General features: G+C 46.9%; 3 protein-coding genes across 5 annotated transcripts in view; all 3 read left to right on the plus strand.

Annotated features, from left to right (window-relative positions):
* The first annotated feature begins 1,367 nt into the window (after positions 1-1,367).
* Positions 1,368-13,045, plus strand: EXOSC2 (exosome component 2). 2 transcript variants are annotated; one of them, XM_019728859.2, is made up of 9 exons: positions 1,368-1,520; positions 2,979-3,080; positions 5,219-5,264; positions 5,490-5,579; positions 6,412-6,477; positions 7,115-7,183; positions 8,279-8,455; positions 9,328-9,456; positions 9,990-13,045. In XM_019728859.2, exons 1-9 carry the CDS (start codon positions 1,399-1,401, stop codon positions 10,068-10,070), a joined length of 882 nt encoding a protein of 293 aa, XP_019584418.1. In that variant the 5' UTR covers positions 1,368-1,398; the 3' UTR covers positions 10,071-13,045. The 2 variants fall into 2 exon arrangements, with proteins under 2 accessions (XP_019584418.1, XP_074187291.1); XM_074331190.1 differs by lacking the exon at positions 2,979-3,080 and having other exon boundaries at positions 1,371-1,520.
* A 2,374-nt stretch (positions 13,046-15,419) lies between these two features.
* Positions 15,420-15,518, plus strand: LOC141571200 (uncharacterized). The gene has a single exon (XM_074331191.1). It carries the CDS (start codon positions 15,420-15,422, stop codon positions 15,516-15,518), a length of 99 nt encoding a protein of 32 aa, XP_074187292.1.
* A 612-nt stretch (positions 15,519-16,130) lies between these two features.
* The window catches only part of ABL1 (ABL proto-oncogene 1, non-receptor tyrosine kinase), a 116,232-nt gene continuing 114,361 nt past the window's right edge, over positions 16,131-18,001 (plus strand). For both annotated transcript variants that reach the window (XM_019728860.2, XM_019728861.2), the window contains exon 1: positions 16,131-16,266. In XM_019728860.2, the coding sequence (XP_019584419.2) occupies positions 16,131-16,266 (136 nt within the window). The remainder of the gene's footprint in view (positions 16,267-18,001) is intronic.

An 18,001-nucleotide genomic window follows, 5' to 3' on the forward strand; every position in this document is an offset into this window, starting at 1 on the left:
GAAGGGAGGGGCTACATCCATCTCTCCCAGGGTGAAACTGGATGATGTCAAGACTATCCCATTCTTGGTCTAGGGACATTCCCAGCTGGGCTACACCGACTTAAAGAACACCACCGCCCTCTTATGGCCAAGGCCAGAATCAATAGATGGACCTTCTTACACTTGGCTGCTCACACTTTCCATTCAGGGCAGAGGGCCAGTGTCTGACCTGCCCACTTACCTGATGACCTGTGGGGCACTAGAATTGACATCATCTGCTGCCTCTCAGGGTTGGCTTTCTTGACAAGTGTAGACATGAGCTTTGTTTAGGTGAAAAAAAATGCTGTCTTTTTTGGAGATTTATCAAACAATTGATCTGATAGTTCTTCAGGAGGCAGCGAGCCTGATTTTGTGAACAGTGTGTGGGACTGATGCAACTTGTTTCATTTAATCGTCTTTAGAGTCCATGTGCATGAAGAATTATCATGTCCAATTCCTTGAGGTTGAAACTCAGTTTGTTCTCAATGTTATACACCATATAGGGCAAGGGTGAGGGAGAGGGTAGTGGGGCTGGGAGGAGGGACGAGGTGAACAGCCCCATAAAACAGAACATGGAGATACAGCCGCACATACGCCTTTCTGTCCATGACCGAATCCTTAGAACAACAGCTCTGGGCACACACAGCGCTCAATTCACTGTTTGAGTAAACATAAGCAAAGACCTTTGTGTTGTGTGTGCACTTGCCTTTCCTATCAAATATACCTGCCTTGCAAGGTTTGAATGTTTTCTAGATGGTTTCTTGTTTTTACAAAAGAAATGTTAGAGTAAATCAGCTGATTCATAAGTTTTTATGAAAGAACCAAACCAGCGCCCCGAGGGCTGTTTGGGGGTATAGGTGGTGGAACCAGCACCCACAGGGCGGCTGTAATGTAGTAGAATTGGCGGTACCAGCAAGAGCAAGAAAAGGGGCTCTTCTTTCTGTCCAAACAGTGTTTACTGTCGCTCCCACCACCCGATCCTACTGAGCTGGCTCATACAAAAACATCAGATTTTAGCAGCTTAGAGCTGGAAGGAAACTCAGAGGCCCATTTCTCAGTTATCGCTAATTCTGGTAAACAGTAAATGAGACGATGAGTACGAGCCAGTTTTGGTAAAAAGTCAAACACTATGCAACATGAGATTTTATTCCACAGGGGCCGACTTCCCCGCAGTAAAAATGGCAATTCTGCTTCTTCCTTCCCTTCATGTTAACCTAATGGTTGCCAATAGTCATCATGGCTGCCAGGCTGTGAGTTCCCATTGGCGGCTGCTCTGAGGCCCCGCCCCGCCCCGCCCCTCCCAGCGACAGCCGGGAAATGTGGAGCCGGAAATCGCGTCTCTCGGCCGGGCTGCGCCTGCGCAAGTCATTTGGCGCCAAGATGGCGATGGAGATGAGGCTTCCCGTTGCTCGCAAGCCTCTTAGCGAAAGCCTGGGCCGCGAGACTAAGAAACACTTGGTGGTGCCGGGGGACACGATCACCACGGACACGGGCTTCATGCGGTACGTGGGGACCTGGGACTCGGGGCCATAAGGGTCAGATGCAGGGCTTTGCACGTGGCCTGCTGGCCGAAACCTGGGCCTCTGTCTCCTTGCGTGAAAACGCCCGCGGGGCCCAGGACACATCTCTTGAGCATCCCAGTCGCCTGGTTTCTGAGGCCTCGGGCTTCTATTTCCTGCGTCTTGTGTGTCGCCGTCTGCGTTTGTCTCAGCCCCTTAAAACCCTCGTCTCCCGACCTCTGGTGGCCGTAATTCTTGGGTCCTCTATGAGGCCCAATTCTCTAGCCTTCCTCGTTGGAGATCTGGAAAACTGCGGAAGGTTAGGAGCCCGGCCTCTTAATGGGGACGGCGGGCGTTCCTGACTTGGCTTCCTCCAGGTGCACGGTTTTGTAACCAGTAATTGTTTGGGCTTAGAGCAAACAAATAATATTGTGCTCCATGCAGCCAGATATACAACTTTGAGTGCAGTGCAATAGGTCGTAGTTAAGAGGGCAGGCCCTTGAGTCAGACAGTTTGGGTTCCAGTCCTGCTGCCATCACATATGAATGGTATTAACCTCTCCAAGATCAGTTTCCTCATCTGGAAAATAGTGACAAAACAGTAACTATTTGACAGGGTAGTGAGGATTAAATGAGATAAATCAATAAGAAAAAGAAGCAAAACCCACCAATATATCACCATCGTAGATACACACAAGTGGTATTTCAGCCTTTTTGGAGGGAACACGTACACATGTACATATTAGAAGGGTTACCGTTTACAAAATTGCCCTTTAATCTTTTAGCTCGAGGTTACTGGATCCTAGAAAATCTTAAGATTCAGTCCGTCATTCTTGCATTCAACATACAGTATGCGTGGTTGGGGTACAACAGGGAACAAAGTGGAAATCACTGTTCTGGTGGAGTTTATATATCTCTCCCAGGGAGAAACAGATAAACAATAAGCACAACAAACAAATAAGTTATTCAGAATGTTTGGTGATAAATGCAGTGGAAAAAAATTTAAAAAGTTGAGCAGGGTAAGTGGAATGTGGTTGGGAATATGGTGGTGGCAGCGGGGTGACTTATTTTTTATTTTATTTTGGCTGCTGTAAGATAATTTATTACAGACTAGACAATAATCTGTAGCAATGGTACATACAATAATTAACAGCAAAGATGCTTAAGTTTTTTGTTTTACGTAATGGCTAGTACAGCTATGGACAACACAGCGTCCACCGGAAGTGGGGGACTATTTTCAATGGGAGAGTTGAGGTAGGCCTGGTGGAGAAAGTGACATTTGTGTAGACTTGAGTAAGATGAGGACATTGTCCATGGAGCTCTCTAGGGAAGCAGAGCAACCAGCACAGAAGCCAGGCTCTAAGGCAGGAGGAGCCTGTCTCTTGAGGAGTGCGTTGTCCTTGACGGGAGAGGTCATCTCAAGTGTTACCCTGGTATCCTTTGTGTCTTCCTCGTGCAACAGGGGCCATGGGACATACATGGGAGAAGAGAAACTCATTGCATCTGTGGCTGGCTCTGTGGAGAGAGTAAACAAGTTGATCTGTGTGAAAGCTTTGAAAACCAGGTGAGAACAAGAGGTGTGTATTCTCTTTCTTGTGTCATCCATGGTGCACAGTCAGTCTTTTTTTGTCTCGCCGTACTTCCCAGCCCTTCTGCCGTGTCATTCTGTAGGTCTGCGATCTGGAACATGGACTGATGACTCTAGATAAGTGTGGGCTTCAAAGGTTTCCCCACCTTAGCTGACCTCTCCAAGCCTTTGTTGTCTCCTCTGTAAAATGAGGATAATATGACCTACCTTGTAGAGTTTTCATTAGAATTCATTGAAAAGGTGCATGTAAGTACTTAACACAGCGCCTGCTACCTAGAAGGGCTCACTTAAGATTAGCCCCAGAAAGGACGCCAGTGGGGTTGGAACAGTGAGCGAGAGTCGGAGCAGATGCAGGCAGAGCTGAGGCGGCCGTCCACCTGCCTTGTAGCCGAGATGAGCATTTTGACTTCCACTCGTGTAATCGGGAAGCCACTGGGGGCGGGGCACAGAAGAGGGACGTGAGCTGACTTCTGTTTTAATAAAATCACTCTGGCCGTTGAGGGGAGGTTGAAGGGGGACAAGAGCCAGCTTATGGAGACAGATGAGGGGACTCTTCATCATCTGAAATGATAGTGGCTTGGACTAAGGTGTCAAGTAGAAGTGGAGAGTAGTGATTAATTCTGCATATACAGGTGACCCCCGTATAACATGGTTGTGAGGTTCCTATAAAACGCTGTGTTAGGCGAATCCGTGTTACACAAAACAAAGAACTAGTACAAAAAAGGGGGTTAGGTTCCAAAAATTCAAAAAAACAACAGCATACTATTATATTTTTATAATTAAGAGAAATACCTTTATTAAAGCAATTTTCCCCAAAAGTATAACTTATTAACATGTATTAAATAATGTTTTCTTCGTCATCACTGCTAAGCACCATTAACCAAGGATGTTTTCTTTTTGACAAGATACCTTCATTCTCTGAACTTAATACTCCACTAACAAAATGGATTTAAAACTCTAATACATTTTAAAATTCTGCAGTCAAATCTGATACAACATCCATGCTCGAATGAAAAATTTCAAATGAGGTATCTTTTGCTCTTAAAAGCTCTTATTACGCTCCGTGTTGTTCGGGGATTTCTCTAATTCTCCAACCGTGTTAGAGTGAAACCGTGTTCTAGGATGCCGTGTTGTACGGGGGTTACCTGTATTTTGTGTTCTGAGTGTTTTTATCATGAAAGGGTGTTGGATTTTGTACTTGGTATTTTCTATATATAGGACCATGTCTGTGAGTAGAGGTAGTTTTACTTCTTTCCAATCTGGAGGCCTTTTATTTTTTGTGTATATTTTGAGGGTAGAGCCAGTCGGATCTGCTCCTGCACTTGTGCTGGAGCTTGGGGGGGGGGGTGGGGGTGAGAAGGAGGAGGGCGGAAGAGATTAGTTTTGACTTGAGTAGCCGGAAGGATGGAGTTGCCATTCACTGAGATGGTGACGACTGGGAGGATGGGGGGGGGAGGGTTGCTGGAAAGCTTTGTTACATTTGAAAATGCCTATTAATTGTGTAAATGGGAATGTTGGGTAGCCAGCAGTTGACTAGAGTCTGGAATTCAGGGGGATGGTACAGTCCTCAGTGGTATTTAAAGCGTTTAGTTTGGATGAGCTCACCAAAAGGTGGGTGTGGGCTGAAACGAGAAGAGGTCCAAAGACAGCCCTCAGCACGGAACACTTGTCATTAGAATTGGGCTGAGGAGCCAGTACAGGGCCTGGTATGGGCAGCCGGTGGGGTGGCGGAGACGCGAGTAGATTGCTTTGGGTGCTGTCCTGCCTCAGTCTCCTTTGTCCTCCCTCGGCTGATACAGAACCCATCTGTGTTCCGGAACCCACCAGAAATACTCCATGCTTCTCATTGTCGTGTGATTAACAAAATAGGGATTCAGGCTTAACGGACTACTTGCAATAAAGGTGTATTTAAGAACAGTTAGCGGAGACGAGACATGTAGGACTGTTTGAAGTGATCCGCCCTGAGAATGAGTCCGAGCAGCGTAGTGATGTGAATGTACAAAATGTGCGTAATCGAGGCCCTCGGTCGTCCTGTGCCGTGGAAATCTCAAATGGCGCTTGGATTTGAAATCAAGTCTTCTCACTGATGGATGACCTTTTGTTTTATCTTTCAGATATAATGGTGAAGTAGGAGACATTGTCGTGGGGCGAATCACAGAGGTAAAGTTGCGATCAGATTGGTTTTTACAAAGTCAGAGCAAGCTGGTGATTTAACGAATGGGGTAGTCATTCCGTATGTAGTGAACAAAGCATTCATTGCATTTGGCGCTTGTGTGTGACCTTTGATGTAAAAGGTTGGCTTGTTATATTGGGGATTGTTGGTCACTTATGATGTGAACTCTTGACCCTGGAGTATGTGTGCAGGTATGGAATTTCTGTTTGCAGGTTCAACAGAAGAGGTGGAAAGTGGAGACCAACTCTAGGCTGGATTCAGTCTTGCTTCTCTCATCCATGAACCTTCCTGGAGGAGAGCTGGTAAGGGGCTGCAGCTGGGACTTTGTAGTTTGCTAAAAGGGAGTTGCGGAGAAAAGCTCTCAGATGCTTGGTGCTAATAATTTTCCTTTACTCGGTGCATCAGCTTTATATAGTGGATGTGTTCCTTAAAAAGGTGTGTTTAATTTCCATGAATTGAGTGGCATTTGGTAATTCCAGGCAACTATAGCATGTAAGCTGCAGCCTTTTGTAAAATGCCATGGTTCTCCTTTACCTTCAGCTGAGCACATACCACAGAGAGGCTCACTGTGCTAGGTTTTATGAAGAAGCAAGACAGAGGAGGCATGAATGAGTTCCTGAAAGCTTACGACTGGCGGGGGATATGAGATAACACCCAAATACCTGGCAGTCGAAGAATAAACAAGTGTGTGATTGTACAAAAAGATTAATGTCAGTGAGAAGCTCATAGGAAAGGTGGGCTTGCTCCTTGAAGGACAGATTTCATGGATGAACTCAGGATGTCTGAGATAAAGGAGAATGGGTGAGCAGTCCGGCCGGAGTCTAGTCCTGTGGAGCGAAGAGGGCTGCCACGGAAGGTCGGTGTGGAAAAGTAGGCTGGGTTAGATTGGGAGGGGTTTTATCATGTAAGGAGCTTGAATATTATTCAGAGGAGGGAGGGAAGGCAGGAGGCGAACCGGAGCTGTGGGAAGGTCGAAGTGTTCTCTAGTTTCCTTGAGTGGCACAGGTTATCAACTCTACTGTTTTAATACTGTGGCTGGCTTCAGGGAGCTTAAGAGGAAGTGAATGAGAAAGGAGATGGAGAGAGCTTTCTGTAGGATCTGACTTAATGTCATCATCTCTTTGTGTATTTCAGAGGAGAAGATCTGCAGAAGATGAGCTGGCAATGAGAGGCTTCTTGCAAGAAGGAGACCTTATCAGTGTATCCTATGCCTTGCGTTCCAGCATCTTGATGCTTCACGTGGAGCTGGGAAATGGGGCTGCAATTACCGTATTTTGCCGAGTATAATGCGCTCCTGTGTATAATGCGCACCCACGTTTTTGGAACCATCAGGGAAACAGAATTAGTGCTACCCATGTATGATGCGCATCGTTATTTTTCCCTCACAAATTTGGGCAAAAAAGTGTGCTTATAGGTGGCAAAATACATGGTATGTGTCTCCGACAGGAGAAACGTACTCCTTACCAGGGATCTGAGTCCTAGATCAAGTGTCAAGGGCTCTGCTGCAGCCTTTCTCCGTCTCCTTAATCCAGGCTGATTCTCCAGCTCTTGTTCAGATCTGCTGGTGCTAAGTCATTTCTTTGGGTCTTGTGACTTATGGTGGCCTGTGCTTTAAGCCAGACTTGAGTTTTCTTAATGATGTTAACTTTTATCCCAGGAAGTAGAAAACGGGTTGTTCTTATCACGCTATTCATGACAAGCATGGGGGAGAGGTTACAGTGATGTCCTCCAGGTCCAAGACTGCCCAGCGGGGCTGTCGGGGGTCGGAGAGGTGAGGCTGGGGACACCAGGGAGGCAGAGGGCGTGAAGGTGTTTGTTCCTTCATCACCCTGGCCAGGCTGAGGTGCAGGCTGTGTTCTCTGATGGAGCTGTCTCCCTGCACACGAGGAGTCTAAAATACGGAAAGGTAAGTTGGGCTCTTGGCTGTTCCTGTTTGCTGACCGAGACTTCAAATCCATTTCTGAATCCCCAGAGCTCTCTGGAATTCTGACCTGAAGCACCCCAGAAGTTAAGTGTTATAGGCTGGCATCCTGCGAACGGATGGGTCCACGTGGTCATGGGCCAGTAGCATTGGAATGGACGGCAACTTTTATCCTTTCTCTACTGGGAAGACTGTTCTGGCCGGTGTCCCTATGACCCTGTACCTCAGCTGCCTGCTCCCTTCCAGCGGCCACTGCAGCTTCGCATTGAGGCCAGGTCTGAGAGGCAGTCCTCGGAAAAAAGGGCGGTTGTGGCTGATGAAACAGGACGGTCTCAGCCCTTAGACAAATGTCCAATCAATAACGGACATTGCTAGGAAAGACCAGTCTGTCCCTTGAGGCTTTCAATGCAATTTCACTGCTTTTCTTGTATGAGGTTACATTATTGAGGCTATTTTTTAAATGACAGCGTACTTCCCAAAACAAATGATGACTTATTAGGCTCTTGGCTTTATCCGAATGAACCTTTTCATTTTCTGAGTGGAACCAAAACCTCTTCCCTCACTAGAGCAGCTACAGCCAACCATGTTCATGCCCTTGAAGCAGTAAGTGGAACAGCTGCACTGTGTGCTGGCCTTTGGGGCCGCTGGGGTGCTGCAGACCCTCCCTCGGCTGGAGGTGGAACTGGAGCATCCTGCTAGAACCACGGGTGGGTTTGCACCCAGCCCTTGGCCAGTCCGCTTGCCCAGTGGCACACATCTGGGCAAGATAGGTGGTTGGGGTCAAGGCGGGCAGAACAGTGCTCCTTGGTCTGCAAGAGGCTTGAGCCCAGGTCCTCGTTGGCTCCAGGCCTCGGTCAGGATGGAATGCTCATAATTGCAAAGGAAATGGTAGAGAAGGATGTTGAAAGTCACCTCTGTGGGGACATAACTTGTGCATCTAGAAGTGTTCTCTGAATAATTGCTATGCATGTGCAGGTGGGTGTCCAGCCGTAACAGGAAGGGCCCGATTCTGATATAACTAGGGCACATTCTGTAACCTGCTTTTCATTCACCTCACTGATGATCCGACTATTTCTTTAGCTAGGTCAGGGTGTTTTGGTCCAGGTTTCCCCCTCCCTGGTGAAACGGCAGAAGACTCATTTCCATGACTTGCCTTGTGGTGCCTCAGTGATTCTGGGTAACAATGGCTTCATCTGGGTCTACCCCACCCCTGAGCACAAGGAAGAGGATGCAGGGGGCTTCACTGCAAACCTGGAGGTGAGTAAAGACCATTGCCGCCGTCCTGGTGGGCGAGCGGGCATGCGGTCTCCCCTTGCTTCTGGGGTGGGTGGAGCGCGCTGTCTTTTTAACTGTATCGATTGCTGTGGTCTGAGTTAGTTTGAATTTCTTTTTTTGTTGTTTGTTTAACTTTTATTATGAAATATGTATACAAAAAGGAATGTATTATGTTTGTATTTTCAAGAATAATAAAACTATTAGCCATGTCCTCACAACCAGACTTAAGAAACAGTAACTCGAGGTCCCCAATTACATTCTCCTTACTTCCAGATAAAAAGCATTCCGTTTTTAGAAGTCATCGCAAACGTTTCTATATTCTTTAATTTTGTATTTCTGATACTTATATAAGTTAAATCCTATTGTAGGTTTTCTGCTGAATTTTAATTTTAGTTTTTCAGTTACAGTTGACATTCAGTATTACATTAGTTTCAGGTATACAACATAGTGCTTAGACATTATATATAACGTACAAAATGATGCCCTGATAAGTCTGGTACCCTCCTGCCACCAAACATCGTTGTTACAATATTCCTGAGTCTATTCCCTTTACATCCCGTGACTGTTTTGTAACTACCAGTTTGTACTTCGTAATCCTTGAGTTAGTCTGAATTTCCACTGAAGTGTTTCATCAACATTGTATTGCCCTCTTGTCTGAAGAGATGAAGTCAGTGACCGATGGCAGAGTTGTGGGCAGTAGTTGAAGAAGCCACCCTTTTTAATCTCCCTTGGAGTCAGCTGTATGGTTTGGAGTCCCAGAGTGATGCTAAGTTATAAACGATTTCTGTGGTTTGCCGTGACTGTTCGCTTAGTTTGCCCGTTTACGTTTCCTTCTCCCTTTGCGTCCCCTGTAGCCTGTGTCCCTTGCTGATCGAGAGGTGATCTCCCGCCTTCGGAACTGCATCATGTCCCTCGTAACTCAGAGGATGATGCTGTACGACACCAGCATCCTGTATTGCTACGAGGCATCTCTGCCGCATCAGGTACTCCGCTCAGGGCGTCCCTTTTCCTCAGTGGTGAGCAGGTAGCACGCATGTATTGATCGGCTCCAGTGTTCTCCCAATGGCGGCAGGCTCGCCGCCCAGGTACCTTTACTGTGCCCGTTGGTACGAACTGATCTGGTGGACACTTGAATGAGTGTCTTTCTGGTCGATCTTTCCCGAAATACTTGTAACGTTCTCAATGTCTGGTGTCAGTCTAAGGTTTGAGGGGATAAAGGTCCGAGTGGGACTAGTGTTTGACAGCAGCCCTCTGGACTTCATCTTGCCCATTCCGATTTCAGCTCTTTTTAGTGAATGCCAGATCACGTCTTTGTGCCTGTCAGCTGCAGCACACAGCTGCAGCAATTCTAGAGAATTGCTGATTTGTTAAGCTGGTTCTAGCAGATCATGTCTTCTGCTTAACCTCTGATAAATGAAAGGGATATGGAGGGTTTATGTTAACCATGCGTTTGGCTTTGCTTGATAGACGGCTATCGTTGGTTTCTTTTCTGAACAAATGCCTTTTCCTTTTTCAGATTAAAGACATCTTAAAGCCTGAAATAATGGAGGAAATTGTGATGGAAACTCGCCAGAGACTTTTAGAACAGGAGGGATAAGCAGCATCTGAAGAACAGGACTGTGTGTACCTGTCTGGAGTAGTTCTTGAAAGTGAAGACTGATTTGTGGTCCTGTGTGGGGCTCAGCAAAGCCCTGGGACTGGGAAACTCGTCACTGGACCTACGTCAGGTCGCCTCCAGCCCACAGACCTGCTTTCTTATGTTCAAAGGCAAAGCCTGACAGAGGTGAATCGCACTGCTGGCCCCTGGGCCTGCCTGCAGATCCCGGCATTAGGGTTATTTGGGGTCTTTAAAAGCTCGCAGGGTTTCAGCTGAGTGGACTCCCTTCCTGGAATAATATGGCGAATCTTTTACTCTCCATCAATTCACAAGGCACAAGGCCCCGTGAAATTGCCCCTATCAAAACATGGCCGCCTGACCCCCAAATTGTCTGTTTTGGCTTCCATTCCCACCCCACCACCTCTTCAGCACAAATACAACATTGAAGAATATAGTTGGTAAAGGTAAACCCAGCAGTCAAATGGAAGAATAAAGGCAGCCAAGCAGCTGCTTGGCTGGGTCTTATTTCCCATTGCATGCTCCCTTGTCGGGATAGATACGACTATACCCACACCGGCTGCCTTAATCTGTCCTGCCTTTGAGGGTGATTTGTAAGAAGTTGAATTATTGGTAATAGAATGAATGTTTTGGGTGCTCTGATAAACATGAAATCAGAGTAGGAAAAATGGAGATGGGAAAAGAAAAGCTAGTGTCCTATAATTGAAGTAGTAATGCATTAACTTTTGAATAATTCCAGGTTGAAAGATAAAACCAAGCTGCTGAAGTTCTCACTGGAAATGCTAGAATTCCTATGCATTCGTTTTTTGTTGTTATTTTTTAAAAATTTTTATTGGGGGAATATTGGGGAACTGTGTTTCTCCAGGGCCCATCAGCTCCAAGTTGTTGTCCTTCAATCTAGTTGTGGAGGGTGCAGCTCAGCTCCAAGTCCAGTTGCTGCTTTCAATCGTTAGTTGCAGGGGGCGCAGCCCACCATCCAATGTGGGAATTGAACTGGCAACCTTGTTAAGAGCTCGCGCTCTAACCAACTGAGCCATCTGGCTGCCCCCTATGCATTGTTTTTTTTTTTTTAAAGATTTTATTGGGGAAGGGGAGCGGGACTTTATTGGGGAACAGTGTGTACCTCCAGGACCTTTTTTCCAAGTCAAGTTGTTGTCCTTTCTATCTTAGTTGTGGAGGGCACAACTCAGCTCCAGGTCCAGTTGCCGCCGCCAGTTGCAGGGGGCGCTGCCCACCATCCCTTGCAGGACTCAACGAATTGAACAGGCAACCCTGCGGTTGAGAGCCCACTGGCCCATGTGGGAATCGAACCGGCAGCCTTCGGAGTTAGGAGCACGGAGCTCCAACCGCCTGAGCCACCTTGCCGGCCCTATGCATTGGTTTTTGACGTCTGAAAAATGGTTTCGATTTTGGAAAACATTTTTTAATGGCACTCTGTGAAATGCAACTTTATTTCACATGTGAACTATTTTTTTTTATATTTACAAATGTGGCGTTAACATCACTTTCTGTTCTGTGTTCTTTGTAATTCTTGGGAGAAGAGTACAGTTTGAAGAGGGCTAAGCGGATAGAAATTCTACCAGAGGCTCTAACCATTCTACCTGTGTCAGCTAGTAAAATTTAGGACAGTTTCAGTAGTAACATTGAACACTGCATTTGACAGTTTTGAAATGCAGCATGGCTTTTGTTTGTTAAATGGTGTATTTTTAACGTTACTCAATAGACATTTTTTTTACCTCATTCTTTTTCTGTCCCAAAGGTATCAGCTGTTTTGAGGATTTTGCAGACAACTGAATATTCTGTAGGCTGCGTTGCAACTTTAGATCTGCTCGCCTGTCACATTTTTGACAACACGTGCCAGGCCGTATTGAGAGAAGGGAATGGAAAAGGGTGCCTGAGTCCCTGGTTTGGTTTGGTTTGGTTTGGTTTTCACCAGGCCATGTGTAAATTTGTGGAAAGTTATCCTTCTCACCTGTTCTCTTCCCAAGCTGCTTACCCATACTGTTCATTCAATATCTGCTGAATGGTATCCACTAAGTGGAAACAACAAAGGAAGGTCTGTAAGCACCTTTTAGTGATTATTTTCTGTGGCCCACTAGAGGGCGCCCTTGTTAAGTATTCCAGCAGGTGGGAAAAAATGGAATCAACTGAATGGAATAAGGGCAGATCACACAGGTACTGAATCCCTTTTAGCAACTTGATGGGTTGCTTTGCTTTATATAAGTGAGGATAACATTAGACTGAAACGAGCTACTTTTAATGAAAGAATATATGAATGTGAGGGATTTATTCAACGTTCGGAAACATTGAATTCTGTCAGGTATTTGTCGGGCTCTGGATTCTAGTTTTAAGTCCTCAAAAATATCCATCTGCAGCGTTGTATGGGGAGTTAGAAACGTATAGTACATCTCCAGAAATGGAGCCTGGGCTTGGGGCGCACCTAAAATTAGAAAATGGGGGAAGTAGAAAATGGAGATTTGGGATAAGTGTTTAGATCAAGTGCAGCTGGCCTCGAGACTGACTTTCATGAAGCATAATTTCCATCTTTAATTGTGGAAAACCAAACAAGCTCTCATTTGACCCTTATGATAACCTTGTAAAGTTGGCAGGTATGACCTGCCATTCGGAGAATTCAAGTGACTGGATTAAGCCCATTAGCACCTGGGAGGGAGAGGACTAGGTTTCAGTTCTAGAGAAGTGCCAGAATGATCCTGCAGAGTGCGTCAGACTCACTGTGAGGGATACAGGTCTAGGAATTTTATTTCCACCATTGAGACTGACATTTTGGATTGTTATTCATTTTGCTTATTGCCTGTTGCTCCCTCCGTGTGTGCTCTGGGAGGACGAGTCCTGTCCCCCTCCCCACACTGTGTCCCAGCACCTAGGACAGTGCTTGCAACACGGGCTCAATAAATGCTTGTCGAATGAATTGTTCAATAAATGTGTATTAGAGTTTCTGGCTGGATTGCCTGATTTTAATCTAAGCTAGAGAATGAAGATGAGCAGGAAATGATTAAAACATGAATGAAAATTAAAAAGCAAGCCTCCAAAAAAAAAGTTAGGATGGTAAATCAGGATAAGCTAATGGGTAAATAAAGGAACAAGGGCGTTGAAGTTTTACGGGTGATATACAAGCCAGGACCGTTTGTCGGCCAGACTTTTGTGAGAGCAAAGTTAAACCAGTTACCATCTGAATATAAATTCCAGCTCTGAATCGGGGCACAGATTTTCATGTGCTCACGTTCACTCCCTCCAGGTGACTATTTCTTGAAGCCTACGTAAAATCACACCATTTTCCAATCCAGCAGAAACATTTCCAAAATGCCTAAGTCAAGATAACAATGTACAGATCTATAATGCGGCTGTGGTTTCCCCCTAATATCATTAGCAACTTATGAAAAAATCAGTTGTCTAACATTAAGCCGACTGTTATTTGATACTGAATGGTTATGGTGGAAAATCCATGGGCTTTGGATCAACACCAATCTGGAGTCAAATCCTGATTTTAACATATTAGGTAAGTGACCTTGAGTTAGGTCGAGTTTCTGACTTTTCCCAGCTGTATAATGGAGGATCGTATTACATGCCTCATTGGGCTACAGTGAGGTTAAATGAGATAATACAGTTTATGAAAAACATAACTGCGGGGTGTAGAGTAGGCATTGTGATGAGTGATTCCTCTTAGAAACTGGTGTATTGTCAGGTAGGTGCACCGCTCTGGGGAGACGTGGAGAGTTAGGAATAGGGAAAAGGTGAATTTTAGTTGCTGAAGATGGGTTCTGACAGGTGTGGATCTGTGTCTGCGTTATTGGCTAGCTCTGTGGGCCTAGTCAACAATATGGGCATTTTCCCGGCTAACACGGAGGGTGTTTTCAGGTAAATACATGTACACCTGTAAAATGAGGTTTAATTGTAAAGGTTCCGTTCAAAATCTGATTGCGCCTGGCTTAGCCTTCGAGAGGTGCTTTAACATACTGTTTCTCTAATGAGGCTCCCGATGCCCCAAAGAAACAATGAATTATCTAGCAATATGTCGGATGCTTTCCAGTCATTTATTTCTCGCTGGTTCTAACATTTATGCTTCTAGGGAAGAGGTGGAAATTTGGGGTCAGGGAGTGGGCACCAAATACCTTGGTCTCCAGCGGCGAGCTAAATTTTCTCCCTTAAAGAGGCTCAAGGAAGTAATCCAACTCCGGTTCTGGGAAAGTCCAACCCGCAGTTTTCCCCTTGCTTTGGCTCCTCGCGGGTCTTACCCGCGCAGTGGAGACATTGGCCAGCCCTATGCAAGGCCGGCGAGAGTCCACCGGCTCCCAGGAGGGCGGGACCGAAGCTCAGGAACCGGGAGCAGAGGGCAAGTAGTCTCGGTGCTCACGGACAGTGGCGCGCACCACCGGACTACAACTCCCGGCATGTCCTGTGGGCTGCGCCGAAAGCAGTTGGCTGGGAGCTGTAGCCCTCCTGCCCGCATCAGCCAATAGGATTCAGGCAAGAGACCTGACCCGGATTCTCGGGGACCAATGGTAGTACAGGGGAGGCGGGTGCTTCCTCACTACTCACCTTGCACTCGGAAAAACCACATTTAAAAGGTCGTCCGGGGCCAGGTTCTGGCGGGCAGGCAGACTAAAGCGGGAAGGCCCGGCTGCGTCCCTAAAAGCGGCGTCAGGAGGGTCCCGGTCTTCGCGAGGCGCGCTGCGGACGTCGCCGGGGGCGGGACCAGGGGCGGAGCCTGGCCTCGTTGTGGAGCGGCTCGTAATCCATCATGGCGGTCGCGGGGGTCGGTGTTCGTCCCTGAGCAGCGCTGGAGCCGGAGCCGGTTCCCGGGTCTTGCGGCTGAGGAGCCCCTCCGTTGTCCACGGCCCCTACCTGCGGGGGGAGGCTGGGTCCTGCGGCGAAGCTCGAGGGATGTGACTGCCTGGCGGCGGCGGCGACGTCCGGGGCCGGGGGAGGGGGTGTCTCGGGCAGAGACCCCCGGGCTCGGGGCAGCTGAGGCGGCCGGGCCTCCTCCCCCCTCCGCCGCCTCCCGCTTTCGGAGCCGCGAGAGTCGTTCGTCCCTTACAGCCCCGCCCCGGCTCTGGGACCCTGGGGGTGGTCTCTGTTTCCCCCAGACCTGGGACACCCGGTTTCCTGAGGCGTGAAGGAGCGTCGCCCCCGAGTAAGCCGACCGTGCCGCGCCCCGGCAGCTTCCCTCTTACCTTCGAGCCGCCCCTCTCTCCGACTCCCGGCCCCAAGTTTGGCCTCGGAGCCCCCCATTCAAATCCCCTCCCTGCTGTCAGTGGCCTCCCCTTCCCCCCAGGTTGCTCCGGGGAACCTCAAATGCCCTGACTTCTCCCAATGTCACCTACGGCCCCCCTACTCTCAGCCCTGCCAAAAACTTTAATGCAAAGGAAAAGTCTGGACTCGTTTCACAGGCCTTTTAAAAAGCGGACTTAAAAGTTGCTGGCCATGCATTCCTTCTCGTCAGAGTGGAGGGCAAACTCGCGCTGAAGCCTGGGTGACCCGTGTTCTTTTCCGGAGAGCAGGCTAAGAGGAGCAGGAGCGGCAGCTAGTTCGGCAGGAAATTTGTCGGAAGATGAAGAAACTAGGGGGTGGGTGACTTCCACAGGAAAAGTTCTGGAAAAGCATCCAAAGACGATCAACATTTTCTTTATGTGTGGGAGTCAAAATGAGTATTACTGACCCTTTCACAGCACCCCCTGTGAACATTCCTGTTTAGGTTTTTCTCCTTGAAAGGAAAGAAACTGTTATTCAGCCAGTAAAAGACACTTAAAATCAAGAAACTTTTGGGTAGCTTTGCAATTACATTACTTCAAATTGCTAAACTGCCAAACTAATCGGAACTCCTGTTTACATATGTCGGCCTGAAAACTGCTTCCTTTGGTTATGGAAGGTGTGTTTTTTGGGATTGACCTCAATTACTGACTTGTGGAGATGCAGTGAATGTGAAATCCCACATAAACGTATATACAATTGTCCTCCTAAGCTCGCTGATCATTCTGAAAGATCTTGAACCCTCTTCTGGAAAGGGGTGCCTATCCTTACTTTATGGGGCAACAGCCTGGAAAAGTTCTTGGGGACCAAAGAAGGCCAAGTTTGCCTGCCCTGCACTTTATCAAAGGAGCAGGGAAGAAGGAATCAGCGAGGCATGGGGGTCCACACTGCAATGTATTTGTGGAACATGGTGAGTGCTTTTCAAGCTTTCTGGTCACATTCTGCCTTACGTGTTCAGCTCTAGGAATGCATAAGGAAGTTGAGCAACAGCGCCTGTGTCGGTTCCTTCCAGTTCTTCTGAAAACTTCTGTTACTGTGGTTATCTCTTAATTTCATTGTAAAAGAAAAAGTTAATCGGTGACTTGCACGGCTTTATTCAGTTTTTTTGAATTGCTTATTTCTTGCCGGATTCCCCTTCTGACTGTTGACCTTGGACAAGCCATTTTACGACTCCAGTTTCCTGAGGGGGTTGGACTTAAGTGATTTCCCAGGATCCATAGTCCGTGATTCTGTTCTAACCTGAGACATGGGCTCTTCCCCCAGGTGCATAGATCCTTTACTACTTTATACACAGAGAACCTTTATCATGTCCTTGAGCTCCTAAAGCTTAAGAGCCAGAGATCCTAGTTGACACTAATATCCTTGACCGTTTCAATCATAAGAAGGACTTGAAAACACTCACTTTGCAGCTAAGTGGGAAAAATCAAGTGGGGAGGCAGCACTCCTCATGAATTGAGGGTACCCCACCTGGAGTTATTTTACCTTATGCAGGTGATAATCCTTTCCCCATGGATGGAGCTTTCCTCCTCGCTCCCTGTTTTAGATAACATTTGGGGCAAGAAAGGTCGTCTGACATTTTTATGAACATAATTGGCACTTGAATTCTGACAGTGTGTTATACTATCACTTCCAGTAATTCTGTGTGAAGTTTTCAAGCTAAGGGCCAACTTAGACCAACGTCTATACCAGCTGGCTGTGAACCAGTTAATTAGGGTTTCCTTTGTATTGTTGCAGCCTGACATTTTTCAGACTGGGTGCTTTATATTAAAATATTGGTTGAGCCCACCCACCCTATAAGCAAATGTAAGATGTGGGCAAGTGGCATATACTTTGAAATTCAGTCACTAATACCTCTTAACAGTGGGTGACTACAATAAACAAAGGTCTCTGTTCAATGAACTTGTATTTGACAGTGGAGGTTTGACTTTCTTACAGAAAAATATTCACCTCATCTAAATAATCTGGGTACTTAGATTTTATTTTGCTGTAAAACTTTTAGTTATATTTTAGCATTGGTTTTAGACAGGTAGATATGGTAATGTATTATGTTCTGGTGCTTCCCAAATTCAGCATTTATAAAGTGAATTATTTACATTTTTAACTATTAGGTTGGTGCAAAAGTAATTGCGGTTTAAAAGGTTAAAGAGGGGCCAGCCCGGTGGCTCAGGCGGTTAGAGCTCCATGCTCCTAACTCCGAAGGCTGCCGGTTCGATTCCCACATGGGCCAGTGGGCTCTCAACCACAAGGTTGCCAGTTCAATTCCTCAAGTACCGCAAGGGATGGTGGGCAGCGCCCCCTGCAACTAAGATTGAACATGGCACCTTGAGCTGAGCTGCCTCCCGGATGGCTCAGTTGGTTGGAGCGCGGGCTCTCAACCACAAGGTTGCTGGTTCGACTCCCGCAAGGGATGGTGGGCTGCGCCCCTTGCAACTAACAATGGCAACTGGACCTGGAGCTGAGCTGCGCCCTCCACAACTAAGACTGAAAGGACAACAACTTGACTTGGAAAAAGTCCTGGAAGTACACACTGTTCCCCAATAAAGTCCTGTTCCCCTCCCCCAATAAAAACAAACAAAAAAAGTTAAAGATAACTGCAAAAACCGCAATTACTTTTGCACCAACCTAATAGTTATGATCATAGAGGC

The sequence above is a fragment of the Rhinolophus sinicus genome, linkage group LG04, assembly GCF_036562045.2.
Source record: "Rhinolophus sinicus isolate RSC01 linkage group LG04, ASM3656204v1, whole genome shotgun sequence".
NCBI lineage: Eukaryota > Metazoa > Chordata > Mammalia > Chiroptera > Rhinolophidae > Rhinolophus > Rhinolophus sinicus.

Bases quoted from the DNA above. Each gene is read 5' to 3' on its own strand.
- EXOSC2 (XM_019728859.2), top strand. From the start codon at position 1,399: ATGGCGATGGAGATGAGGCTTCCCGTTGCTCGCAAGCCTCTTAGCGAA. The intron at 1,521-2,978 runs GTACGTGGGGAC...CTCGTGCAACAG, and splicing joins ACGGACACGGGCTTCATGCG to GGGCCATGGGACATACATGG. The intron at 8,456-9,327 runs GTGAGTAAAGAC...CGTCCCCTGTAG, and splicing joins GCTTCACTGCAAACCTGGAG to CCTGTGTCCCTTGCTGATCG.
- LOC141571200 (XM_074331191.1), top strand. From the start codon at position 15,420: ATGTCACCTACGGCCCCCCTACTCTCAGCCCTGCCAAAAACTTTAATG.